Source organism: Oncorhynchus mykiss, chromosome 28, assembly GCF_013265735.2.
Source record: "Oncorhynchus mykiss isolate Arlee chromosome 28, USDA_OmykA_1.1, whole genome shotgun sequence".
Taxonomy (NCBI): Eukaryota; Metazoa; Chordata; class Actinopteri; order Salmoniformes; family Salmonidae; genus Oncorhynchus; species Oncorhynchus mykiss.
Genome location: NC_048592.1, coordinates 5,889,362 through 5,917,120, shown reverse-complemented (window position 1 = coordinate 5,917,120; position 27,759 = coordinate 5,889,362). Strand labels below are relative to the sequence as shown.

General features: G+C 41.7%; 1 protein-coding gene across 2 annotated transcripts in view; it reads left to right on the top strand.

Annotated features, from left to right (window-relative positions):
* LOC110508393 (zinc finger protein 512B) overlaps positions 1–27,759 on the top strand; it is an 86,236-nt gene that overhangs the window by 35,234 nt on the left and 23,243 nt on the right. For both annotated transcript variants that reach the window (XM_036966424.1, XM_036966425.1), the window contains 7 exons: positions 15,077–15,150; positions 15,239–15,367; positions 15,551–15,711; positions 15,798–16,045; positions 22,882–22,953; positions 24,072–24,203; positions 24,456–24,574. In XM_036966424.1, the coding sequence (XP_036822319.1) occupies positions 15,077–15,150; positions 15,239–15,367; positions 15,551–15,711; positions 15,798–16,045; positions 22,882–22,953; positions 24,072–24,203; positions 24,456–24,574 (935 nt within the window). The remainder of the gene's footprint in view (positions 1–15,076; positions 15,151–15,238; positions 15,368–15,550; positions 15,712–15,797; positions 16,046–22,881; positions 22,954–24,071; positions 24,204–24,455; positions 24,575–27,759) is intronic.

Below are 27,759 nucleotides of genomic sequence, written 5' to 3'. Positions count from 1 at the left end.
ATAACACTTTCAATATTTGGAAGATCCTCAGTCCTACATAATATTGTGCTGCTGATGCCAGGTGCCATAGCAGTCTCTTTCTGCTGTAAAGCAGAGGGTCACCAAGCATGTGGTGCAGGTGATGGGGGACTTCATTTTGCAAAGAACACAGTGACGCCTCCATGCTGTGCCCTTTTGACCCTGAGGCACATCCATACCTGCAGAAATACATTTAGGCAGATGAACACCACTTGTGGCAGGAGCTGGATGAACCAGCTTCAGTGGGGGATGGAAACCTTGGCCCTGGGGGCTGCCATTCGGAGTCAGTGTCACTGTGAAAGAAAATGTTCAGTTAGAATAGTTTCACATATGAGCCCTGTATCAACAGGTATAATAAACATATATATATATATATATATGAGTACAGGGAACATAAGGTTGAATATATTATTATAGACCTGCTAGATCTACTGTCTCATTTATATTATGACAAACCAGCTAGATCTACTGTCTATTTTATATTACGACATTTCAGCTAGGTCTACTGTCTCTATTATATTATGACAGACCAGCTAGATCTACTGTCTTTATTATATTACAACAGACCAGCTGTATCTACTGTCTCCATTTCACTTTGGCCATTGTTGTGGGCCTGCCATCCCCTCAACAGCCTCAAATAGGCTATTTCATGTGAGGGTGGGGTGGGGTGGAGCGGCAAACACACGCATCTCACATTTCATGACATTACATTTTTTTTACATATTGCTACTAAAAAATTTAAAAATCACAAATAATATTTTATATTATTAATTTCAAACAATGGCATTAGCATGAGAAGAACTTACCAGTCCAAAACAATGTCCTTGTAAATACCTTGTCACAACACAACTGATTGGCTCAAACGCTTGAAGAAGGAAACAAATTCCACAGATTAACTTTTTAGAAGGCACACTTGCTAATTGAAATGCATTCCAGGTGACTACCTCATGAAGTTGGTTGAGAGAATGCCAAGCGTGTGAAAAGCTTTCATCAAGGCAAAGGGTGGCTATTTGAAGATATATTTTGATTTGTTTAATACTATGGTTACGTGATTGTATTATTTCATAGTTTTGATGTCTTCATCTATTATTCTACAATGTAGAATAGTAAAAATACAGAAAAACCTTGTAGGCGTTCTAAAACTGTTGACCGGTAGTGTATATTTATTCATTATTGTTTCACTCCTCATTTCCCCTGGCTGCTCCTCCCAAGAACCCTGCCCCCAACCCCCAATGGACATGTATCATTTCTACAGTTGTAAATGTGTATATTTACTATTATTATTGTTTCATTCACTTGTCTTTGCTTTTGACCTGCTCTGTTGGAGCTCGGAGCATAAGAATATCACTGTACCCAGTGCATGTGACTAATATTCTCATGTAATTGAATCAAAAAAATCTTAAATAGTTGCTATATCGGCTAATTGATCATTACTGCGTAGGTTGTTGGCCAGTAAACGAGTGGGACGAGTCTTTTTCGATGGATGTCAAATTAGGCTCTCTGTCAGTTGCATTATTAATTTTAAACCTTTGTGGCATCCCATAGAGTTCAAGGGTTGTTGACTGAATTTGAATGGATCATTATGAATTCATTTAATTCACTGTGCGTCACAGCTGGATAGGCTGTCCATGCCATAAACAACTAGTTGGTCTTGAATATCTCCTCCAGCACATACAGTAATTGTCACTTTAGTATATGTTTATAAGGACACACCTCTGATATTGCCAACACTCCCACCTCAGCGCAAGCATTTAAGACAGGTAAATTACGAATCCTGGTGCTAGGGTTTGAAAATTGGAGATCGGTGGCTTTAACAGTGCTGGCTTGACACTGGCCGAGAATAGAGCCCTCAGGCTCAAATTATTGTGACAAGAGTCCCACACCTGGTTATCCCACATCACTGGGAATCAGAGCCAGAATGGGAAAGTGAGGGAAGGAGGGAGGGAAAGAGAAGGGTGGGAATCAGAGCCAGAATGGGAAAGGGAATGAGGGAGGGAAAGAGAAGGGGGGAATCAGAGCCAGAATGGGAAAGAGAAGGGAAGGAGGGAGGGAAAGAGAAGGGTGGGAATCAGAGCCAGAATGGGAAAGGGAATGAGGGAGGGAAAGAGAAGGGGGGAATCAGAGCCAGAATGGGAAAGAATGGGTAATAAGAATTTGTTCTTAACTGACTTGACTAGTTAAATAAAGGTCAAATAAAAATAGTGTTACCACATGGTTTCTGGAGATTTCCTGTGAATACCAAAGGACAACCAGTAGAATAATACTGTATTAATGTCTTGAACACTACTGTATACCGTAGCCAAGCCAATGGAACCTGTCTCAGGCAAAGCGTTCAGTAAATGTCTGGAGGTGAAGGGACTTATTGAACCTCATTATACTCCTAACAGTGTTTCCATTGATGTTCTCTCAGCTGTAGCTACTATAGTGGCTGTTCACAAACTGCTTATTGTCCCCAGACACTAGCCTGGATACACACTGAATTGGTACATTTCACTGATATTGTGAAGTGAATTAGAACAGTTCGGATACAGGCTACCCAGACGCACATTTTAGATTCTGTTGCCACTTTTATATACAGGAAACAAACGTTTAGGACAAACCATCAAATAACGTCATAAGTGCAGTATAGGGTGGGTGAGACATTCCATACATCCTATGTTTTCCCAGAGGCCCAGTGGTTTTCCTCTTGTTTTTATACTGTAAATGTAAAACAAAGTGGGATTCATTTAGTAACAGAAGCAACATGGTGCTCTCATCATCCTCATTGAGAATAAGTGGTGTGGTTGGGTTGTCACTCGGCTATACCCGACACACAGCTACCAGGACAGGATGTGGTCAGAGAGGGTGTCTGTGCCTGCATGCCAGAGTCATGGGAATAGGGTGTTAACCAGGGAAAAGGGTAGCACCATTAGAGCTGTATGGCCAATACGATGATGACATGAAATCATAGGATTACCTCAAAAGGCAGGGAGTCTGCTTTTTGGAAAGTATTTTAACAGTCTCCTGACTATGGGATAGAAGTTGCATTTAGGCACAAATCTAAGATCATCTTTCCCTCACCAAATCCTAACCTTAACCATTAAGGTCAGGGAAGCAAAACTGTCATTAGATCAGCGTCTAGGGGCCACATCACCCTACTTTTGGGCCCCAGAGCAGACAGTCTGTTCGTCTGGTGCCCCCTGTGCGGTGGGACGCTGGTTATGCGGGGGTGGCAGTTCAACAGTGACAGGACTGTCAGGCTACCAACCCTCATCTCCAGCCCACCACACACAGACTCCATCTGCTGACCGAGCATCTCTTTTATAGCAACTCTCTCTCTTTCTGCCCCTTAATATTTCCCTTTCTCTTTCTCCCTGTGTCTCATTGTCTCTCCTTCTCTCTTTCTACTCTCCCTCATCTATCTCAAAGCCTTTCTCCTCTCAACTCTCTTCCTCTCTTCCTGGTGAGAATACAAAGCTACAATCGATTTGAGTTATAGGTTGGTAATGTTTGTTTTGGGGGAGAAATGTAATTGTTGTTTGGTGTTGCTGAGTTTCTATGACAACCCTTTGTCTTCTCATAACACCTGATGCCAAGATGAGGGAATGGAGGAAGTGGGGAGGAAAGGAGGGAGGATGATTTGTGAGCCTTATTCTAAAATGTATTAAATCAGTTTTTTTTCCCCACATAATACCCCATAACGACAAGGCAAAACCAGGTTTTTAGACATTTTAGCAAGTATACAGACCCTTTACTCAGTACTTTGTTGAAGAACCTTTGGCAGTGATTACAGCCTCAAGTCTTCTTGAGTATGATGCTACAAGCTTGGCCCACCTGTATTTGGGGTGTTTCTCCCATTCTTCTCTGCAGATCCTCTCAAGCTCTGTCAGGTTGGATGGGGAACGTCGCTGCACATCTATTTTCAGGTCTCTCTAGAGATGTTTGATGGGGTTCAAGTCCGGGCTCTGGCTGGGCCACTCAAGGACAATCAGAGACTTGTCTAAAGCCACTCCTGCGTTGTCTTTGCGGTGTGCTTAGTTAGGGCTGAGCGATAAATCAATATCAATAAATATTGAGGTAATTACTTCCCTTAACGATTTAAAAACGTTTAGATTCATTTTCAATATTGTCGATATAGAATAATTAGATACAGCAGTCCATTTCACCTCTGACGCAGCAGGAACGTGCGGAGAAGTGACAATATGCACGTGGAGAGGTATACGCCCACTAAACACTTAGCACCTCACGTGAGTAGCCACTATTAACCACGAAAAATGATTGATGTAGGCAAAAACATTGGCAGTGATAGCCATGGAGAATGAGCAGCTTACAATGAAAAAAGTATTGATTAAAAAGGGTTAAACTGTTTCAGTAATTTGGAAGTGGTTTGGCTTTTTGAAGTCCGACAAAGAGCAGAGCAGTGTTTGGTGCAAATTGTGCCGTAGACAGGTGGCTACGAAGTCTGGTAATACGACAAACCTTATTCAACATCTGAAGCAAAATCACTCTTTGGAACATGCAGGAAGTTTGAGTTTGTGCCACGGTATTGATGAACGCCCCTCGAGCACCAGCCAATCTAGGGATGTTTGAGTTTGTGCCACGGTATTGATGAACGCCCCTCAATCACCAGCCAATCTAGGGAAGTTTGAGTTTGCTCCAAGGTATTGATGAACGCCACTCAAGCACCAGCCAATCTAGGGCTGTTTGCCCGAAGCAGTCAATACTGACATCGAAAAGACGAAGACATCACAAACGCTATTATGTATTGCATTGCTAAGGACATGGGGCTTTGGTGACAAAACGGATGGCACTGTGATAGACTACATCCAATGTGTTGAGTAGAGTGTTGGAGGCTATTTTGTAAATGACATCGCCAAAGTCGAGGATCGGTAGGATGGTCAGTTTTATATGGATAGGCCAGACGGAAACCATTCCTCAGTAAAAGTGTAACGCTCAATGAGTGTATAGGTGTGGAGTCAGGCGCAGAGAGCAAAAGAATGCGGGAAAAACACTCTTTAATGTCCAGAAATAAATCACAGGAACAAATAATGTGAAAAAATAAAGGACAGCGAGAAACCCGAAAAGCAAACACAAACCACTCGAACACATACATACAAACAAGCCCGCACAAACAGAAGCGGGCTGAACGAACTTATGTAACCCCACCCTAATAACCAAACAAGAAACCGGTGAAACCAATTAGACAAAAACAAACGAACACAGAACAAAGGATCGGTGGCAGCTAGTAGACCGTCGACGACGACCGCCGAGCGCCACCCGAACAAGAAGGGGAGTCACCGTCGGTAATATTCGTGACAAAAAGGCACATTTCAGCCCGTTTTGAGTTTGCCAAAAGGCAACTAAAGGACTCTACAGACCATGAGAAACAAGGTTCTCTGGTCTGATGAAACCAAGATTGAACTCTTTGGCCTGAATGCCAAGCTTCACATCCGGAGCAAACCTGGCACCAACCCTACGGTTAAGCATGGTGGTGGCAGCATCATGCTGTGGGGATGTTCTTCAGCAGCAGGCACTGGGAGACTACTCAGGATCAAGGGAAAAATGAACGGAGCAAAGTACAGAGAGATCTTTAATGAAAACCTGCTCCAGAGCACTCACGATCTCAGACTGGGGCGACGGTTCACCTTCCAACAGGACAACGACCAATAGGGCTGGGCGATATGACAAATCAATTATCACAATATCTATATATTTTTTCATTTGATAACGATAATTATCACAATATTATTCAAATAATGTTTAAAAGGTGCAGATCTGCTTCAGACTTGAGAATGTGTAATGCCTGAACAAACCACTAGGCAGGTAGCCTAGCGGTTAGAGCGTTGGGCCAGTAACAGAAAGGTTGCTAGATCGAATCCCCGAGCTGACAAGGTAAAAATGTGTTGTTCTACCCCTGATCAAGGCAGTTAACCCACTGTTCCCCGATAGGCCGTCATTGTAAATAATAAGTTGTTCTTAACTGACTTGAATAGTTAAATAAAGGTGAATAAAAAAAAATCCACAGAGGAACTCTGGAGCTCTATCAGACTGACCATCGGGTTCTTGGTCACCTCCCTGACCAAGGCCCTTCTCCCCTGATTGCTGAGTTTGGCCGTGCGGCCAGCTCTAGGAAGAGTCTTTGTGCTTCCAAACTTCTTACATTTAAGATTGATGGAGGCCACCGTGTTCTTGGGGACCTTCAATGCTGCATAAATGTTTTGGTACCCTTCCCCAGATCTGTGCCTCGACACAATCCTGTCTCAAAGCTCTACAGACAATTCCATCGACCTCATGGCTTGGTTTTTTCTCTGACATGCACTGTCAACTGTGGGACCTTACAGGTGTGTGCCTTTCCAAATCATGTCCAATCAATTGAATTTATCACAGGTCGACTCCAATCAAGTTGTAAAAACATCTCAATGATGATCAATGGAAACAGGATGCACCGGAGCTACATTTCGAGTCTCATAGCAAAGGTTCTGAATACTTATGTAAATAAGGTATTTCTCTATTTGTTTTCATTTATTATTTTTTTTTCTAAGAAAGTCACACACTCCATGTATAAACTCCCAGCAACTTTTTTTTTTTTATCCCTTTTTCTCCCCAATTTCGTGGTATCCAATTCTATCTTGTCTCATCGCTACAACTCCCGTACAGGCTCGGGAGAGACGAAGGTTGAAAGTCATGCGTCCTCCAATACCAAGCCGCACTGCTTCTTAACACAGCGCCATCCAACCCGGAAGCCAGCTGCACCAATGTGTCGGATGAAACACCGTGCACCTGGCGACCTTGGTTAGCGTGCACTGCGCCCGGCCCGCCACAGGAGTCGCTGGTGTGCGATGAGACAAGGATTTCCCTACTGGCCAAACCCTCCCTAACCCGGACGACGCTAGGCCAATTGTGCGTCGCCCCACGGACCATTATGTAATAATATGTTTGTAGAAAAATATAATTCAGTTGAAGTCGGAAGTTTACATACACTTAGGTTGGAGTCATTAAAACTAGTTTTTCAACCACTCCACTGACATTTCCCATTCTTAAAATAAAGTGGGGATCTTAACTGACCTAAAACAGGGAATATTTACTAGGATTAAATGTCAAGAATTGTGAAAAACTGAGTTTAAATGTATTTGGCTAAGTTGTATGTAAACTTCCGACTTCAACTGTATGTATGTAATGAATAATAACCTGAACAACAGCTAGTTAAAGCATTTTAGTCTTGCTCCTAATAATGTAGTAGACCTACTTGGTAAACGGTCTAGGAATTCATCTCTCTCAGAGCAATGTGGGGTTTCTTTTGCTTCAACAGCTCCTATGTGGCGTCCACAAAACACTGTAGGCTGATAGAATCAACAGAACTTAGATAAACCTTTTCTATCTTTCATAACTGTAGAATGATGTGCTCTAGAATCAATGTCCTAAGAGCCCATTCAGAATGCACAATTACACAGCAGAAATCATTGAGTATTGGGTTTTCTGTTGATTCTGCCGTTTTTAGTGTGACATACCTTCTTTGGTAACAAGATACCCCCACAACTGAGCTTGGCTATTTGTGGATTCTTGGCTCAAATAGAATGCTTTGTAATGAACTTTGTGCTAGTGTGTGTGAGAAAGAGGGCCTTCAGCCAGAGAGGGAAAGTGGAAAAGTGAATGTTTATGGAAACGGCAGATAAAGGAGACGTTTTCTAAAGATCACATTTTTATCCGTTGGACGGGATTTTTCTTTTGTCCGACTTTCTTTATTGCGACAAATGATGACGATAAACTGTGTTCTGTCCATGCTGGCTTTCTAAATGTTGACGATAAACTGTGTTCTGTCCATGCTGGCTTTCTAAATGTTGACGACCAGGAACATTTACTGGAGGAGTTGATGGAAACATCTCTAGTGACAGGACGGTTGCTAGAAGAGAAATAAAGAGGAAGTGAAGTGTATAGAAAGAAAAGGTGTGAAGAATTGGTGTCCAGCTGGAGAGAGAGTGAGAAGACAACTGTTAGGCCCAGCTGTTCCACACAGCCTTGTCACTATGAGGCTAGAATGACTGACTGTACTGTGTGAAACAGTAGATCCACATATGATTATAATGTACCGTACTGTATGTACATGCATCTGTCGCAGATATGCTCTTTGCTGGGCTTGGGAGTGAGCCATTTGTTCTAAACTGTCTGAGTGTCTGTTTACAAACTTCTGAGTCCAGACAGACAAAGGCTCTCTGTTATAGCAGTGTTGCTGTGGTGTGTGTATTTCCTAGTCGCTGTGTTTTTAACTATTTATTGCACCGTAACAAGTCAAATCAGACAGCTGTGTGAGTGTGTGTGCTCAGGGAGTGGTAGCAGGCGGCGTAACTAGGGACACATGGGTTAATTGAGATCATAAGGCAGCTGGCAATGCTCCTGGGGCCTGACTCCTTTTTTCTCCTCCACATCAATGTTGTCTTCTCTCATCTCCCCTCCTCCTCTCTGTTCATACCTTCCCTTTTCTTTTCTCCTCACTTCCTCTATCCTCTCTTCTCTCATCTCCCCTCTTCCTCTCTGTTCATACCTTCCCTTTTCTTTCTCCTCACTTCCTCTATCCCCTCTTCTCTCATCTCCCCTCCTCCTCTCTGTTCATACCTTCCCTTTTCTTTCTCCTCACTTCTCTTCTATCCTCTCTTCTCTCATCTCCCCTCCTCCTCTCTGTTCATACCTTCCCTTTTCTTTTCTCCTCACTTCCTCTATCCTCTCTTCTCTCATCTCCCCTCCTCTCTGTTCATACCTTCCCTTTTCTTTTCTCCTCACTTCTCTTCTATCCTCTCTTCTCTCATCTCCCCTCCTCCTCTCTGTTCATACCTTCCCTTTTCTTTTCTCCTCACTTCCTCTATCCTCTCTTCTCTCATCTCCCCTCCTCCTCTCTGTTCATACCTTCCCTTTTCTTTCTCCTCACTTCCTCTATCCCCTCTTCTCTCATCTCCCCTCCTCCTCTCTGTTCATACCTTCCCTTTTCTTTCTCCTCACTTCTCTTCTATCCTCTCTTCTCTCATCTCCCCTCCTCCTCTCTGTTCATACCTTCCCTTTTATTTTCTCCTCACTTCTCTTCTATCCTCTCTTCTCTCATCTCCCCTCCTCCTCTCTGTTCATACCTTCCCTTTTCTTTTCTCCTCACTTCTCTTCTATCCTCTCTTCTCTCATCTCCCCTCCTCTACTCTGTTCATACCTTCCCTTTTCTTTTCTCCTCACTTCTCTTCTATCCTCTCTTCTCTCATCTCCCCTCCTCCTCTCTGTTCATACCTTCCCTTTTCTTTTCTCCTCACTTCCTCTATCCTCTCTTCTCTCATCTCCCCTCCTCCTCTCTGTTCATACCTTCCCTTTTCTTTCTCCTCACTTCCTCTATCCCCTCTTCTCTCATCTCCCCTCCTCCTCTCTGTTCATACCTTCCCTTTTCTTTTCTCCTCACTTCTCTTCTATCCTCTCTTCTCTCATCTCCCCTCCTCCTCTCTGTTCATACCTTCCCTTTTCTTTTCTCCTCACTTCTCTTCTATCCTCTCTTCTCTCATCTCCCCTCCTCCTCTCTGTTCATACCTTCCCTTTTCTTTTCTCCTCACTTCCTCTATCCTCTCTTCTCTCATCTCCCCTCCTCCTCTCTGTTCATACCTTCCCTTTTCTTTCTCCTCACTTCTCTTCTATCCTCTCTTCTCTCATCTCCCCTCCTCCTCTCTGTTCATACCTTCCCTTTTCTTTTCTCCTCACTTATCTTCTATCCTCTCTTCTCTCATCTCCCCTCCTCCTCTCTGTTCATACCTTCCCTTTTCTTTTCTCCTCACTTCTCTTCTATCCTCTCTTCTCTCTCCAGAGATGTTGAGCAATGTGCAGCTGCAGCCTTAGACAGCTGGGAGGGTAGTGTGTGTCTGGTGTGTGAAAGTAGGCATTGTGTTTTGACGAAGATGGTGAGTGTGTGTATGAGTGTGTTTGTATGTCAGTGTGTTTGTTTTAGCTCTGTCCGTGTGTGTTTGTGTGTGTGTGTGTGTGTGTGTGTGTGTGTGGGGGAGGGAGGGGGGTTTCATCAGGAAATGGTGGTAGGTAGTAGCTAAGAGAGGTGGGTCTTATTCCCATAGCAACAGGAACATCTCTTACCCAATAATGAAATTCATTAATTATAACATTTTTTTTAAGAGGCCTTTATTTTCCAAGACAGCAATTAAAATGCTAAATTTCCTCCCAGCTCAAGAGCTGCACCGTTTGAATGAATCACCTCTCCTGCTGCAACACAGCCTTTCCACTGTTTATGTGAGGTGGGTGTGCGTGAATGGGTGTGTATGTAGCATATTAGTGAGAGGGTGCCTGTGTGTGAATGGGTGTGTATGTAGCATATTAGTGAGAGGGTGCCTGTGTGTGCAAACAGTATTCGACAGCAATAGTTGAGAGAGCTAATGGGCAAAGGTTTTTGCACAAAGAATATCATCAGTTTTTCTGCATCATTACCATCAGTACCCAATCAAAGCTGACATGTTTATCCCCCTTGTGTTTACTGAGAGGAAAATCCCTGTGCTGTCAAATGGTGTTTCAGTGTAAATAATAATCACATGAACTCAAATCCGTTCAACTGAAATCCTCTAACCCTGTTTCATCTCATTCTCTTCAGTTAAAGACTCAATCATGGACACTCTTACTGACAGTTGTGGCTGCTTCGTGTGATGTATTGTGTTGTCTACCTCCTTGCCCTTTGTGCTGTTGTCTGTGCCCAATAATGTTTGCACCATGTTGTGTTGCTATTTTTAATCCCTGCAACCATCACCTTTTGCCTTTTGGTAGGCCGTCATTGTAAATAATAATTTGTTCCTAACTGACTTGCCTAGTTAAATAAAAATAATAAAAATCTTCTCTAATGCTTTCAGACAGAAAATGGCCCAGATCTAGATGTGAGCTCTGTGTTCATAGTACAGTCAAGGAAATCTTCTGTAATCCTTTCAGACAGAAAATGGCCCAGATCTAGATGTGAGCTCTGTGTTCATAGTACAGTCAAGGAAATATTCTGTTATCCTTTCAGACAGAAAATGGCCCAGATCTAGCTAGATGTGAGCTCTGTGTTCATAGTACAGTCAAGGAAATCTTCTGTTATCCTTTCAGACAGAAAATGGCCCAGATCTAGTTGTGAGCTCTCTGTTCATAGTACTGTCAAGGGCTGTTATTTGATTCAGGACTGTCAAGCTAGTGGACGTTGAGTAGGTGACTGTAGGGCTGGGTGGTATACCGTATTTTACTATATACCGGTAGTGATGCACGGACCGGTTTGGGTTTTTACTTGACCTTCTATAACGGTATTGATGCAGGGGACCAGATTGGGTGTTTACTTTACCTTCTATAACGGTATTTGAATGTTTGGTTTGTTAAATGTGATACGCTGTGTGTAACGTCCATCTTTATAGTTAACTCTGCTACTTGAGTCCTCTCTCTCTATCTATCTATCTATCTATCTATCTATCTATCTATCTATCTTATCTATCTTATCTATCTTATCTATCTATACGCCGCTTTCCACACAGACCTAGTCCCACCCCGTCACTCAAGGAGTGCATTTGTTGTTGCTTGTCCACGAGATACTTGTGATCAGTCTGCATGGTCAATGCAGCACATGGAGACACTTGTGATCAGTCTGCATGGTCAATGCAGCACATGGAGACACTTGTGATCAGTCTGCATGGTCAGTGCAGCACATGGAGACACGTGTGATCAGTCTGCATGGTCAATGCAGCACATGGAAACACTTGTGATCAGTCTGCATGGTCAGTGCAGCACATGGAGACGCTTGTGATCAACAATGTTGATGACAACGATGTTTCCACTTTGATCTTAATATAAATCCACTTGCGTTCTATAATTACAATATTAGTTTGTGTTTCTTACATCTGCAAACAGCTAGTTTGTAATTTCTTAGCAAGTTAAGCTACATCGTGTTAGCCACTAATGCTAATCACTAGTTAGCTGGCTAGCAAACGTAGCTACTTAATACAACCTAATACCAGTACTGGCAGAGGCCTAAATCAGCATGTTGTTTGTGCAACAGTATCTTCTATATTAAAGAGGAATAGGCGAGGCATGAATATGTTGGCTACATTAATAAAGATTTAATGTAGCCAAAAACTGTAGGGTCCCCCTAGGAAACACTGAACATCACTTTGGTTCCTACCCTATCACAATAACTTGTCCATGGCGTTTTCATTCGTTGTCATGCCAAACAACACTGTGTTCAAAGTGTCCACTATTATATTCTAACTATAGAATTATAATAAACGTATTTACATGTTTCCTAAAGGTCACAAGTGTTTTGATCTAAATCGCAATTGCAACATTTGGTTAAAAATGAAGCCTAGTATTTTTGCCCATAACGTGGCAGTGTGGAAATGATCTCAAATGAGGGCAGGAAATGCAGGAAATTATTTTAGGTTGAAGTTGAACAGTATAAACCAATCAGAATGGAGAAAGACCCATTTTGAAATCATTTAGAATATATGTGTTTCCACCCTAGGGTCACACACAAATCATAAAGCACATGTATAATTGTATTATTCAAAATGTGAAAAGTACCATGATATGATATTTTGGACATATCGCCCAGCCCTAGGTGACTGGATGTAATTGTCAGGATCTTTAGACTGGAACTAGCCTGGGACATGGTTGGATGGACAAAGTAGGACAGGCGAGTCTCCCATTCTCCATCCTCTCTTCCTTTTCCTCTACATCCTCCCCTCTGTCTCTTTCCTCACCTCGTCTACACTCTTCCCCGTCTGAATGGTGGTGTATCTGTTAGAGTGCATTGTGTAGGTCTCCCCCTTTGACCCCATCCTCCCCCATCCTGCTCACCTCATACTATAGTGTAGCATAATGGAGTGTAAGGAGGGCTGATAGAGCAGAGATGGAACTGTGGTGGAGAAAAGGAGAGACGTAATGAACCTGCCTTCCCTCCTTACCTAGGCAGAGGGGGACGAGAGGGAGAGAGAAGGAATGAGAGGTAAAGAGAGAGTGTCGGGAGTGGGAAAAGAGAAGGAATGAGAGGTAAAGAGAGCGTGTCAGGAGTGGGAAAGGAGAAGGAGAGAGAAGGAATGAGAGGTAAAGAGAGCGTGTCAAGAGTGGGAAAGGAGAATGAGAGAGAAGGAATGAGAGGTAAAGAGAGATTGTCGGGAGTGGGAAAAGAGAAGGAGAGAGAAGGAATGAGAGGTAAAGAGAGTGTCGGGAGTGAGGAGAGAGAAGGAATGAGAGGTAAAGAGAGTGTCGGGAGTGGGAAAAGAGGAGAGAGAAGGAATGAGAGGTAAAGAGAGCGAGTCGGGAATTAGAAAAGAGGAGAGAGAAGGAAAGAGGTAAAGAGAGTGTCGGGAGTGGGAAAAGAGAAGGAGAGAGAAGGAATGAGAGGTAAAGAGAGAGTGTCGAGAGTGGGAAAAGAGAAGGAATGAGAGGTAAAGAGAGTGTCGGGAGTGGGAAAAGAGAAGGAATGAGAGGTAAAGAGAGAGTGTCGGGAGTGGGAAAAGAAGGAATGAGAGGTAAAGAGAGTGTCGGGAGTGGGAAAAGAGAAGGAATGAGAGGTAAAGAGAGAGTGTCGGGAGTGGGAAAAGAGAAGGAATGAGAGGTAAAGAGAGAGTGTGTCGGGAGTGGGAAAAGAGAAGGAATGAGAGGTAAAGAGAGAGTGTCGGGAGTGGGAAAAGAGAAGGAATGAGAGGTAAAGAGAGAGTGTCGGGAGGGGGAAAAGAGAAGGAATGAGAGGTAAAGAGAGAGTGTCGGGAGTGGGAAAAGAGAAGGAATGAGAGGTAAAGAGAGAGTGTCGGGAGTGGGAAAAGAGAAGGAATGAGAGGTAAAGAGAGAGTGTCGGGAGTGGGAAAAGAGAAGGAGAGAGAAGGAATGAGAGGTAAAGAGAGAGTGTCGGGAGTGGGAAAAGAGAAGGAGAGAGAAGGAATGAGAGGTAAAGAGAGTGTCGGGAGTGGGAAAAGAGAGATGAGGAGAAAGTGATGTTAGCGGTATATGTCGAGAGAGAGAGAATCCTCTATGTTCTTTGTCAGAGGTTGTGGTGATGTATAGGGGATTTATTTGGCTCATCAAATGGCCTTTACACACACACTCACACGCTGTTGCACTCACACACTGACACGCATGTATACGCACACACACTCACACAGCTAAACAGTCTTAATCCTGCTGCCATAGCTGCACCTACACTGTTTATTGTATATTGACTTGTGACTATTGCTCTGTTGCTAAGTAGGTATTTTCCAAGCATGTGAAAATTAATCTGTGCCCCTGTGACCAAGACTATGAAGTAGGGCTGAGTAGGGCCAGGGACTTTCAGAAGTTTGGGGTCACTTAGAAATGTCCTTGTTTTTGAAAGAAAAGCACATTTTTTGTCCATTAAAATAACATCAAATTGGTCAGAAATACAGCGTGGACATTGTTAATGTTGTAAATTACTATTGTAGCTGGAAACGGCAGATTTTTTTATGGATTATCTACATCGGCGTACAGAGGTCCATTATCAACAACCATCACTCCTCTGTTCCAATGGCACGTATTGTTAGCTAATCCAAGTGTATCATGTTAAAAGGCTAATTGATCATTAGAAAACCCGTTTGCATTTATGTTAGCACAACTGAAAACTGTTGTCCTGATTAAAGAAGCAATAAAACTGGCCTTAGACTAGTTGAGTATCTGGAGCATCAGATTAGAGTGTTAGAATGTCAAAATGGCCAGAAACAAATAACTTTCTTCTGAAACTCGTCAGTCAAACTGGCTCTAACCAGAATATAAAGAGGAGTGGGAGGTCCCAGTGCACAACTGAGTTATTTTAATGGACCAGAAAATGTGTTTTTCTTTCTAAAACAAGTACATTTCTAAGTGACCCCAAACTTCTGAACATGGAGTGCAACTGGATCGATTTTCCACCAATCACTATCAAGTGTTTTCCATCTATGGTTTGTTCTACAGTAATTGGTACAAAAACATACATTTTTCTGAGGGGGGGGGGGGTTCTATGCCTGTGAAAGGAGGGAGCTGTGTGGGTTGTGAATTGAACCAATGATACAGTAAATAGTTATCTGACTAAACCCTGTTATCTCTCTCTCAGGTACACCCTGTAGTGAAAGAGGGGAGGGAAAGAAGAAGGTGCGTCCTGAAGAGCAGGAGCTCAGGAGTATCCCTGTAAGTATCTACTATCCCTTCCAATCCCTACTTCCTATGTAGGAGTGTGTGAAAGGCATGTGTATATCATCTATCTCCCTCTCTGCAGGCTAACATGATGGTCCAGTGGAAGGAGGAGTTTAAGAAGAGGTCCAGGGTAACGTGTCCTGGCTCAGGCTGCTGGTTAGAGTTCCCCAGCATCTACGGTCTCAAATACCACTACCAACGCTGCCAGGGGGTAAGACACCACATCATCTCTCTCCTCGCCCACATCGTCCCTCCTCACCCCCTCCGTCTTTTCCATCTGTCCCCCACTATCTCCGATATATTTATTGCACCTGTTGAATTAGATTTTGTACTTAAGATGTATCAATATCTTTCTCCATTTGACCTCCTCCCTCTTTCTTCCTATGTCTCTCAGGTGACCCTAGCAGAGAGGTTGAGTCATGGCTGTCCGGACTGTAAGGCGGTGTTTGCCACTAAGGTCAGCCTCCAAAAGCACAAGCTGTGGAACCACCCCATCGAGACCAAGGCTGAGCCCAAACTACACAAGACCCCCGTGAAGGGGACCGCCAGGAAAAGGTGACATGAGTCAGGGATTTTCACCGCAAGACATACAGCTTACCTACATACTGATTAGATTGTACCAATGTGTCTTCTCTGTCCAGGCCAATGGAAAACACACCACTGTCGCCTGTGTTCTTCAAAGTCAAAAAGACCCAGGAGGTGTCTAGTCCCTCCCAGAACGGGGAGTGTGCCCCCAAGAGGGGAAAGAGGAAACAGCACCCACACCCCCAGCCCCCTCAGCAGCAGGCTGACACCTCCCCCAACACCTCGGGGGGCAGCGAGAGCGAAGATGAGGGGAGCAGTCTACTCCCACCATACCCCAATGAAGACCATGAGAGGACAAGGCACAGTAAGATTCAAATATGTTGATGAATAGGATCTTTTTGTTAGAGCCCGGCCGATCTTATCAGCCAATATTAGCCTTCCACAGAAATATCAGTCTTTATTCCACAGATATATATGGCATAATACGCAAATAAACAAAGTCAAAGATGGCCCAGAAAATATCAACTTTGCTTGGTCACTTTTCAGCATATTACAAATGTGCTTGTGCTTGTTACAGTGTCTACAAGAACTGGAGCACATGACTTGACAAGTTGTTTACAGTTTTTGACCAATCACAAAGGAAATGAAAATGTTATCACCTCACAGATCATCAGCTGACTACAAGTCTACTGCCTAGCCTAACTCTAGTGTGAAAGCTGAACAGGGTTGCCAGAAATGGTTGAAACTATTTTAGTGGGGTTTGTGAGGGTGTAGGGTTTTCAGGTGCATGGGGGGAGGAAATATTACTATGGGGGATTTACCAGTAAATGGGGGGCAAACACAGGAGAATAAGTTTATAAGATGAATAAAAATTGAACCCCTGGGCTCCATTTCTGAAATAAAACAAAAAGAAAATGATGTAATCAACTTTTGTTATTCCTTGATTTGTAATGCATTCTCGCAATTATGTTTTATCATTTGGCCAAATGGTTGTTGGCTAGGAAAAATATGATTAGATTATTTCAATCAAATCATATTTTTCCTAGCCAACAACCTTTAGCCTAATCTGTAAGAACATACAGTGGTTCATCCTTTAAAAGTTCCATCATACTGCAGCACGGTTTGCGGGCTGCTGCAACATGTCTTTGGAACGTTATTTATTTGTCAGCCATTTTTTCTGTTGATGCGAGTTATTGCTAGTTTGACCACCAGAGGGCATCTTTGAGAAGCATTTGGTAGACTTCCATATTGGCATTACCAGAGAATTTAAATCCTTTTTTGTAATAACATAGTATATGGGATTGATTTTAATAAATTTGGCTGAATTAATTTGATTAATATTATGGTGTTTCTATTCTGAGAACGGATGGATGTAATGGAAAATATGGCGCTGTACAACGTAACAGTGTGCTCTTAAATTAAATATGTATTGGCTGAGCTGATAAGAGTAGCGCTGGGCGATATGGCCAAAACCTTATATCACAGTATTTAAAAAAAAAAGTTGTGAGTAGTGAGTGATCCTAGGGTGCTTTATGAGTAGTGAGTGATCCTAGGGTGCTTTATGAGTAGTGAGCGACCCTAGGGTGCTTTATGAGTAGTGAGTGACCCTAGGGTGCTTTATGATTAGTAAGTGACCCTAGGGTGCTTCATGAGTAGTGAGTGACCCTAGGGTGCTTCATGAGTAGTGAGTGACCCTAGGGTGCTTTATGAGTAGTGAGTGATCCTAGGTTGCTTTATGAGTAGTGAGTGATCCTAGGGTGCTTCATGAGTAGTGAGTGACCCTAGGGTGCTTTATGAGTAGTGAGTGATCCTAGGTTGCTTTATGAGTAGTGAGTGATCCTAGGTTGCTTTATGAGTAGTGAGTGATCCTAGGGTGCTTCATGAGTAGTGAGTGACCCTAGGGTGCTTCATGAGTAGTGAGTGATCCTAGGGTGCTTTATGAGTAGTGAGTGATCCTAGGGTGGCAACACATACACTCTAAGTGATTTCGCCATTTTAAGTCTTTCTCCATTCTTATTATTTTCTACTGTTCAATTCAACTTCAACCAAAACAAACGTCAGCACTTTTATCATGTCTGCATTTCATGCACTCAATTGCAGAGGTGGAAAAAGTACCCACTTGTCATACTTGATTAAAAGTAAAGATACCTTAATAGAAAATGACTAGTAAAGTTAAAAGTTACCCAGTAAAATACTTCTTGTGTAAAAGTATTTGGTTTTAAATATACTTCCGTATCAAAAGTAAATCATAAAACATAAGTATCAAAAGTAGAAGTATACATCATTTCAAATTCCTTATATTAAGCTAATCAAATGGCACCATTTTATTTTCTTTTTTTTACGGATAGCCAGGAGCACCCTCCAACACGCAGACATAATTCACAAAATAAATATTTGTGTTTAGTGAGTCCTCCAGATCAGAGGCAGCAGATGACCAGGGATGTTCTCTTGACAAGTGTGTGAATTGGACCGTTTTCCTTTCCTGCTAAGCATTCAAAATGTAATGAGTACTTTTAGGTGTCAGGGAACATGCAGGGGAGTAAAAAGTACAGTATTTTCTTTAGAAATGTGGTGAAGTAAAAATAAAAGTTGTCAATAATAAAAATAGTAAAGTACAGGTAACAAAAAAATTACTGAAGTAGTACTTGAAAGTATTTTTACTTAAGTAGTACTTGAAAGTATTTTTACTTAAGCACTTTACACCACTGCTCAATTGAGAACTTCCACACTGCCACGGAGGGCTGGACGATGTGGGCAAATAATCTAGGACTTTTAACAAAATGTTGCAATTGCAATTTGACTTGCAAATTTGAGCAAAACTGTTGGAATCATGGAAATAGTATAACTATTCTACTTCAATATTTAGAATATAATAGTGGGAACTTTAAATGCAGTGTTGTTTGACATGACAACGAATTAAAATGCCAGGGAGAAGTTATTGTGACAGGGTAGGAACTAAAGTGTTGATATGTGTTTCCTAGTAGACCCTATAAGCTTTGGCTACGTTGCGTGTTTTCTCTTAGCTACTTCATGTAGCTAACATAGTCTTGCTTTGCATATTCCTCTTTGATTTAGAATATACTGTTGCACAAACAACATGCTGATTTAGTTCTACACCATCACTGGTATTATCAGGCTGTATTAGCTAACTATGTTTGCTCTTACTCAGTACATTTATTAGCTAGCTAGCTATTTATTAACATTATCGGCTAACAATTAGCATATCACAAGATTTAGGGCAACTTGCTAAGAGAAGACAAAATAGCTGTTTGCTGATGTGAGAAACACAAACTACTAGTGTCATTACAGAACGCTAGTGGATTTATATTAAGAAGCAATGTGGAAACATCATTGTTGTCATCAACATTGTTGCATGTGCTGCATTGCCCATGCAGACTGAATGCAAGTGTCTCCTGGTTGAGTAACGTCAATGCGCTCCTTGAGTGACAGGGGGTGGGACTAAGTCTGTGTGGAAAGCGGCAGAGAGAGAGAGAGAGAGCGGAGAGAGATGACTAAAGTAGTGAAGTAAACTATCAAAATTTACATAACACACGCCGTTAATAAACCGAACATTCAAGTACCAGTATAGAAGGTAAAGTAAAAACCCAAACCGGTTCCCCCGCATCAATACCGGTATATCATAAAATACGGTAAAACACCCAGCCGTAATTCAGAGCATTGTCAGTTTTTAAATTCAGACCGTTTCGCTCTCGCTCTCACACTAGACGTTCGGGCTGAGGAGTAGGGTTGATTTGAACGTTCTGGCCTTACAACTGCAGTCAAGCACCCAATCTAGTGTTGGCTAGCTTGCTAGATACTTCCAGACACAAATGAGACCACTGTGACCATTTTACTCACCCTAGCAGAGCAGTTTAGGCAGTTTTCGTGTTAACCAGGGCGTTGGTGACTGTGCTGCTGGAAACCAATTTAATTACGTGTTTTTGCCGACATTTACTGGCATAGGTCATATTCAACAGGTGTTGAGTGCTGGTAAATTCATTATTCTGTGCTCTGGTACACTCAGCCTAGAATGCTCTGAAATCGGAGTAGATAGCCAGAGCGAATTTACGAAAGTGCCCAAATGTCCATTGAGAACGCACACGAGTATACCATTTAGCTTTGCTAAGAATGATGGGAATTATCAAGTCAATAAACGTTGGGTAGTTAGATAGCCTATTGTTAATATACTGGCAAGTTTGATGTATAATTACTAACGTTAGGTAGGTAGCTAACATACCGGTACATAAAAAATCAACAACAACAAAAAATCCAATGTTATTTGTCACAAACACATGGTTAGCAGATGTTAATGCGAGTGTAGCGAAATACTTGTGCTTCTAGTTCCAACAATGCAGTAGTAACCAACGAGTAATCTAACCTAACAATTCCAAAACTACTACCTTATACACACAAGTGTAAAGGGATGAAGAATACAGTGGGACAAAAAAGTATTTAGTCAGCCACCAATTGTGCAAGTTCACCCACTTAAAAAGATGAGAGAGGCCTGTAATTTCTTATCATAGGTACACTTCAACTATGACAGACAAAATTAGAAAAGAAAATCCAGAAAATCACATTGTAGGATTTTTAATTAATTTATTTGCAAATTATGGTGGAAAATAAATATTTGGTCAATAACAAAAGTTTATCTCAATACTTTGTTATATACCCTTTGTTGGCATTGACAGAGGTCAAAGGTTTTCTGTAAGTCTTCACAAGGTTTTCACACACTGTTGCTGGTATTTTGGCCCATTCCTCCATGCAGATCTCCTCGAGAGCAATGATGTTTTGGGGCTGTTGCCTGGCAACACGGACTTTCAACTCCCTCCAAAGATTTTCTATGGGGTTGAGATCTGGAGACTGGCTAGGCCACTCCAGGACCTTGAAATGCTTCTTACGAAGCCACTCCGTTGCCCGGGTGGTGTGTTTGGGATCATTGTCATGCTGAAAGACCCAGCCATGTTTCATCTTCGATCGTTTTTCAACCAGTCCACAAATTTCTTGTTGATTAACAAACTATAGTTTTGGCAAGTCGGTTAGGACATCTACTTTGTGCATGACACAAGTCATTTTTCCAACAATTGTTTACAGACAGATTATATAACTTATAATTCACTGTATTACAATTCCAGTGGGTCAGAAGTTTTACATATGTGTATTGACTGTGCCTTTAAACAGCTTTTAAAATTCCAGAAATGATGTCATGGCTTTAGAAGCTTCTGATAGGCTAATTAAAATATGTTGAGTCAACTGGAGGTGTACCTGTGGATGTATTTCAAAGCCTACCATCAAACTCAGTGCCTCTGCTTGACATCATGGGAAAATAAACAGAAATCAGCAAAGACCTCAGAAAACAATTGTAGACCTCCAAATGTCTGTTTCATCCTTGGGAGCAATTTCAAAACACCTGAAGGTGCCACATTCATCTGTACAAACAATAGTACGCAAGTATAAACACCATGGGACCACACAGCTGTCATACCGCTCAGGAAGGAGACACGTTCTGTCTCCTAGAGATGAACGTACTTTGGTGCGAAAAGTGCAAATCAATCCCAGAACAACAGCAAAGGACCTTGTGAACATATTGGAGGAAACAGGTACAAAAGTAACTATATCCACAGTTAAACGAGTCCTATAATCGACAAAACCTGAAAGGCCGCTCAGCAAGAAGAAGCCACTGCTCCAGAACCACCATAAAAAAGCCAGACTACGGTTTGCAACTGCACATGGGGACAAAGATCATACTTTTTGGAGAAATGTCCTCTAGTCTGATGAAACAAAAATATAACTGTTTGACTATAATGACCATTGTTATGTTTGGAGGAAAAAGGGGGAGGCTTGCAAGTCGAAGAACACCATCCCAACAGTGAAGCATGGGGGTGGTAGCATCATGGTGTGGGGGTGCTTTGCTGCAGGAGGGACTGGTGCACTTCACAAAATAGACGAAATCATGAGGAAGAAAAATTATGTGGATATATTGAAGCAACATTTCAAGACATCAGTTAAGTTAAAGCTTGGTCGCAAATGGTCTTTCAAATGGACAATGACCTCAAGTATACTTCCAAATTTTGGCAAAGTGGCTTAAGGACAACAATGTCAAGGTATTGGAGTGGCCATCACAAAGCCCTGACCTCAATCCTATAGAACATTTGTGGGCAGAACTGAAAAAGCGTGTGTGAGCAAGGAGGCCTACAATCCTGACTCAGTTACACCAGCTCTGTCAGGAGGAATGGGCCAAGTTCACCCAATTTATTGTGGAAAGCTTGTGGAAGGCTACCTGTAACGTTTGACCCAAGTTCAACAATTTAAAGGCAATGCTACCAAATACTAATTGAGTGTATGTAAACTTATGACCCACTGGGAATGCGATGAAAGAAATAAAAGCTGAAATAATTCATTGTCTCTATTATTATTCTGACATTTCACATTCTTAAAATAAAGTGGTGATCTTAACTGACCTAAAACAGGGAATATTTACTAGGATTAAATGTCAGGAATTGTGAAAAACTGAGTTGTATTTGGCTAAGGTGTATGTAAACTTCCATCTTCAGCTGTAGATGATAATTACAATTATCAATAATACTTTAGATACTCACTACTTCTATACGAAGAAAGATTTATAAAGCCTTATATGAAGTAGACATTGCGTTATTGATACAATGAGGGGTGTAGAGAATAGCGTAAAAATGCAACAATCAGATTCTAGAACAGCAGCATAGAATTCTGGTACCGCGTGCAAAAATAACTCACGCTGTATGGGCCGTTATTAATACTTACTCATCAAAAGGTTAACGTTAGCTGGCTAGCTAGCCAGCAAGGTAGTTAGGCTCTATCTATCAAGCCAGCAAGGTAGTTTGCCTAGTTAGCTAGCAATCTGTGCTACTTAAGTGCAAACACTGGACTGGCACCAAAGTGAACACTTATCCTTGATAAAAAAAGAATGCTGTTACTGTCCGGCATATCCGCGGGAAGTAGCACCCCCTGATAAATCACAATTAAAAAATATTTATACCTGAATAAAAATATTATGACCCTAGCAAAAAACTTGTCAGCCTGCCTAAAATCGCTATCTGACCCAAAAATCCCATATCGGTCGGGTTCTAGTTTTTGTTGCATTGTGAGGGTGAAGTTAGAAGTTCAGTGGACATGGGGGCCCATGTGTTTGACGGTTTATTGCTCTCTGTTCTCCTCTTGAGCCAGGACGGAAGCAGAAAACTCCTAAGAAGTTCACTGGAGAGCAACCCTCTATCTCAGGGACGTTCGGACTGAAAGGTAGACCCTCAGCTTACCTCTTCTCACAGCTTCTCTCACTCATGCTTGAAGTAAAATTAGGGGGAACTCACTCACCAGACCACTACTGGGTCATTTTGGTTGACTACACTCTTAGATAAAGAGGTGCGATTGATAACCGCAAATGGGTTCTTTGACTGTCCCCATAGGAGAACCCTTTGAAGAACCCTTTTTGGTTCTAGGTATAACCCTTTTTAGTTCCACGTAGAACTCTTTCCACATTGGGTTCTACATGGAACCCAAAATAGTTCTTCCTGGATCCAAAAAGGGTTCTACCCGGAAACAAAAATGGTTATCCTATGGGGACAGCCAAAAACCTTTTGGAACCCTTTTTTTCAAAGAGTGTTGGCATCTGAGAGTCCCCCATCCACTTTGTTTGTCTTAGTGATAGTGGCCCCTCTCTCTCTCTCTCTGTTAATGTGTTTGAACTGTCGAGGTATTCATATCAGGACTCAGTGAGTCTGTCTCATATTCTCATTCTGACACATTTTCTATCTTAACACCACTTTTCTCTTAGCTCAGTGACTCACACAGCACTGCACATGACATGACTCTCTTTCTATATGTTTCTCATATCCTCATCTCTCGTTACAACTCTCTCCCTCTTGTTCATTTTTATTGTTCATGAATCAGCATTTCTCCTTATGTACTCCTCTTAGTCAGCATCATCCTCTCTCTCTTTCCCTCCCTCTCTCTATCATTTTACATCCACACTCATTTCCCCCCATGAAATGCAGCTGATAAATAAAGGGTATTACTCTGTCATTCTCCTGGTGTCATACTGGTGTCATACTGCTCAGCCTAACTTAATCTCTCCAGTTCCAGCTTCTATTGAACTTCAACTCTGACTGTAAATGTCATGAGCTCTGATGACCTTTTTTACTTCACTGAACCTGACCCATGTACATATGCACTCATATACACACCACTGGGGGCAAATGGAATGGCATCAGAAACATTGAAACTATGGAAACCATGTGTTTGATGTTGTTGATACCTTTCCACCTATTCTTCTCCAGCCATTACCACGTGCCCGTCCACCCCAATTAAGGTGCCACCAACATCCTTTGGTACACAGTCACACACTCTGTATGTTCCAGGTATGAACAAGGTAGAGGAGAAGTTGAAGGCTGGTCGTGTGAAGAGATTAGAGGGGGGTCTGTTCAGCGAGGAGCTCCAGAGGAAGCACCCTGGTCCAGCCTCCAGGAGAGACCTACCACCCCTCACCTCTGGTACTAATATGGCTGTTCTGGACTACTTGTGAATTTATGTTTTTTGACGAGACAAATTCCATCTCCCAAATTATTCCCTGGTACACACGTGAGACCACTTTGTGTGATACATTTTCACAATATAAAGTATTGATCGATTGGTTGATTGTAGTCCGTCATTGTAAATAAGAATTTGTTCTTAACTGACTTGCCTGGTTAAATAGAGGTCACATTGGTTGGTTGATTTATTGATATATCCTCCTGGTACTCCAGCAGAGGCACAGTGGCAGCATGCCATCTCAGAGCGGGGGGAGGTGGTGTGTCCTACCTGCTCCATTGTCACCAGAAAGACCATCTCGGGCCTCAAGAAGCACATGGAGATCTGCCGAAAGGTGAGTCAATCAAAACAGAGGGTGTTTGGACCAGCAATCTAAATACATCTAAACAGTGCCAATCTTTCCCTTTCATTTGAGATTACAGCCTACATATTTACCTTACTGCTTGTAGCAGGATCCACAAAATATACTGTCTCTGTTCAACTTCTGAAGTATGAATACATATGACAGAGTTTGATTTGGGGTGAACTGTCTTTAGCCTCCCTCTTCACCATTTATATCCACTCTAGACACAGTGCCACATCCGGCTTTTTTTCCTCTATTTAAAGGATTGTGTTTCACACTCACTGTTGAAACTCTTAAACCCCAATATATCAGTTGACACTTGCCCTAAATAATAATAATTTTCTGTATAATATTATACTTGGTACTATGCCACATCTGTTCTGGATTCTAGCCCACTCAAACAATTGTGCTGAATACAAAAACTGACTTGCCCTCTGAGTCAATATCAGTTGCCGTATGTTTTTATAGCAACATCAAGATCAGGGGTGTCAAACTCTTTCCATGAAGGGCCGAGTATGCTGTTATTTCCTTTCAATTAAGACCTAGACACTCAGGTGAGGGGAGTTCCTAACTAATCAATGACCTGACTCAATGACCTGACTCGATCAATAAAGTACAAGGGAGGTGTGAAAACCTGCAGACACTCGGCCCTTGATGGAGATATTACTGTACCGTATATGTTGCTGTGTATAAGAACAATATATCACATTTTGATGGTTTATGTATCATTCCAAAATGTTATATACAATTTGTTTCATCTGATATTTGCATTTCTTCATCTGAAATTAATGTTCATGGGTCCCTTTATACAGTTGAAGTCGGAAGTTTACATACACTTAGGTTGGAGTCATTAAAACTCGTTTTTCAACCACTCCACAAGTTTCTTGTTAACAAACTATAGTTTTGGCAAGTCGGTTAGGACATCTACTTTTTGCATGACACAATTCATTTTTCCAACAATTGTTTACAGATTATTTCACTTAGAATTCACTGTATTACAATTCCAGTGGGTCAGAAGTTTACATACAATAAGTTGACTGTGCCTTTAAACAGCTTGGAAAATTCCAGAAAATGATGTCATGGCTTGAGAAGCTTCTGATAGGCTAATTAAAATCATTTGAGTCAATTGGAGGTGTACCTGTGGATGTATTTCAAGGCCTACCTTCAAACTCAGTGCTTCTTTGCTTGACATCATGGGAAATCAAAAGAAATCAGCAGAGACCTCTGAATTTTTTTTGTAGAGCTCCACAAGTCTGGTTCATCCTTGGGAGCAATTTCCAAACGCCTGAAGGTACCATGTTCCATCTGTACAAACAATAGTACGCAAGTATAAACACCATGAGACCACGCAGCCATCATACTGCTCAGGAAGGAGACGCTTTCTGTCTCTTAGAGATGAACGTACAAAAAAATTGCAAATCAATCCCAGAACAACAGCAAAGGACCTTGTGAAGATGCTTGAGGAAACCGGTACAAAGGTATCTATATCAACAGTAAAACCATTCCTGTATCGACATAACCTATAAGGCCGCTCAGCAAGGAAGATGCCACTGCTCCAAATCAGACTACGGTTTGCAACTGCTCATGGGAACAAAGATCGTACTTTTTGGAGAAATGTCCTCTGGTTCGATAAAGACCGTTCAATTTGGAGGAAAAATGGGGAGGCTTGCAAGCCGAAGAACACCGTCCCAAACATGAAGCAAGGGGGTGGCAGCATCATGTTGTGGGGGTGCTTTGCTGCAGGTGGGACTGGTGCACTTCACAAATAGACGGCGTCACGGGGAAGGAAAATGATGTAGAAATATTGAAATTATAATTACATAAAAATTCTGTGAATATATGGAAGCAACATCTCAAGACATCAGTCAGGAAGTTAAAGCTTGGTCGCAAATGGTCTTCCAAATGGACAATGACCCCAAGTATGTTTCCAAAGTTGTGGCAAAATCGCTTAAGGACAACAAAGTCAAGGTATTGGAGTGGCCAACACTAAGCCCTGACCTCAATCCTATAGAACATTTGTGGGCAGAACTGAAAAAGTGTGTGTGAGCAAGTAGGCCTACAAACCTGACTGTTACACCAGCTCTGTCAGGAGGAATGGGCCAAAATTCACCCAACTTATTGTGGGAAGCTTTTGGAAGGCTACTCAAAACATTTGACCCTTGTTCAACAATTTAAAGGCAATGCTAACAAATACTAATTGAGTGCATGTAAACGTCTGACCCACTGGGAATTTGATGAAAGAAATAAAAGCTGAAATATATCATTCACTCTACTATTATTCTGACATTACACATTTTTTAAATAAAGTGGTGAACCTAACTGACCTAAGACAGGGAATTTGAACTGGGAATTAATGTCAGGAATTGTGAGAAACTGAGTTTAAATGTATTTGGCTAAGGTGTATGTAAACTTCTGTATGTGTATGGTTGTTCTCATACTTTTAAAACATTTACTTTCGCGGTGCTTTAAAGGGAAGCATTCTACAAGGTAATTTAAGTAAAACTATCTGTACAAACCCCACTAATATGATCAGTTTTTTTCTCCATACAAACATTTCCTCTTTGAATATTTAGATTTTGGATGCTATGATTTTGTTGCTAATTTGGGTCTAGGTACCTCCATTGAAATTGCCATGGTAACGACACTAGCTGAAGCATCATTGGCTGGACAGAATGATTTTTAACTTTGATTTAACCCTTGTGTAGTCTTAACATTCTGTATTACTTCCCTTGTCCTCAGGGTAAAAAATGACCCGCTGTCAGTAAACCACAAAAATATAGCAGCTTAATTGAATTTTAAACCCCAAATCTATTTTTCATTAAGAAACAACCTGTCATTTGTCACAGACTTTGTGAATATCGGGATATTCCCTCTTCACAATGCAGAAAAACTGCATATAGTGTGTGGACACCACTCATTTTATTACAACACACCTGTCATAATTGTTTTCTTTACTAAAGTAGAGGTTTATTATAATTACTATTATTGCTAAAGGTACTGCATAAGTGTCAACATGTTTTGTTGTTGCAAGAGATAGCACTTGTATAGCAAAAATGTGCAGAAAGTAGTTTTGACTGCATTTTATTGAAGGGAAACAATAAGTCTTGAACTTTTTGGCAACATAGTGATATATTCTTATATATTGTACAATGAGGAATTCAACTACAAAATGCTAG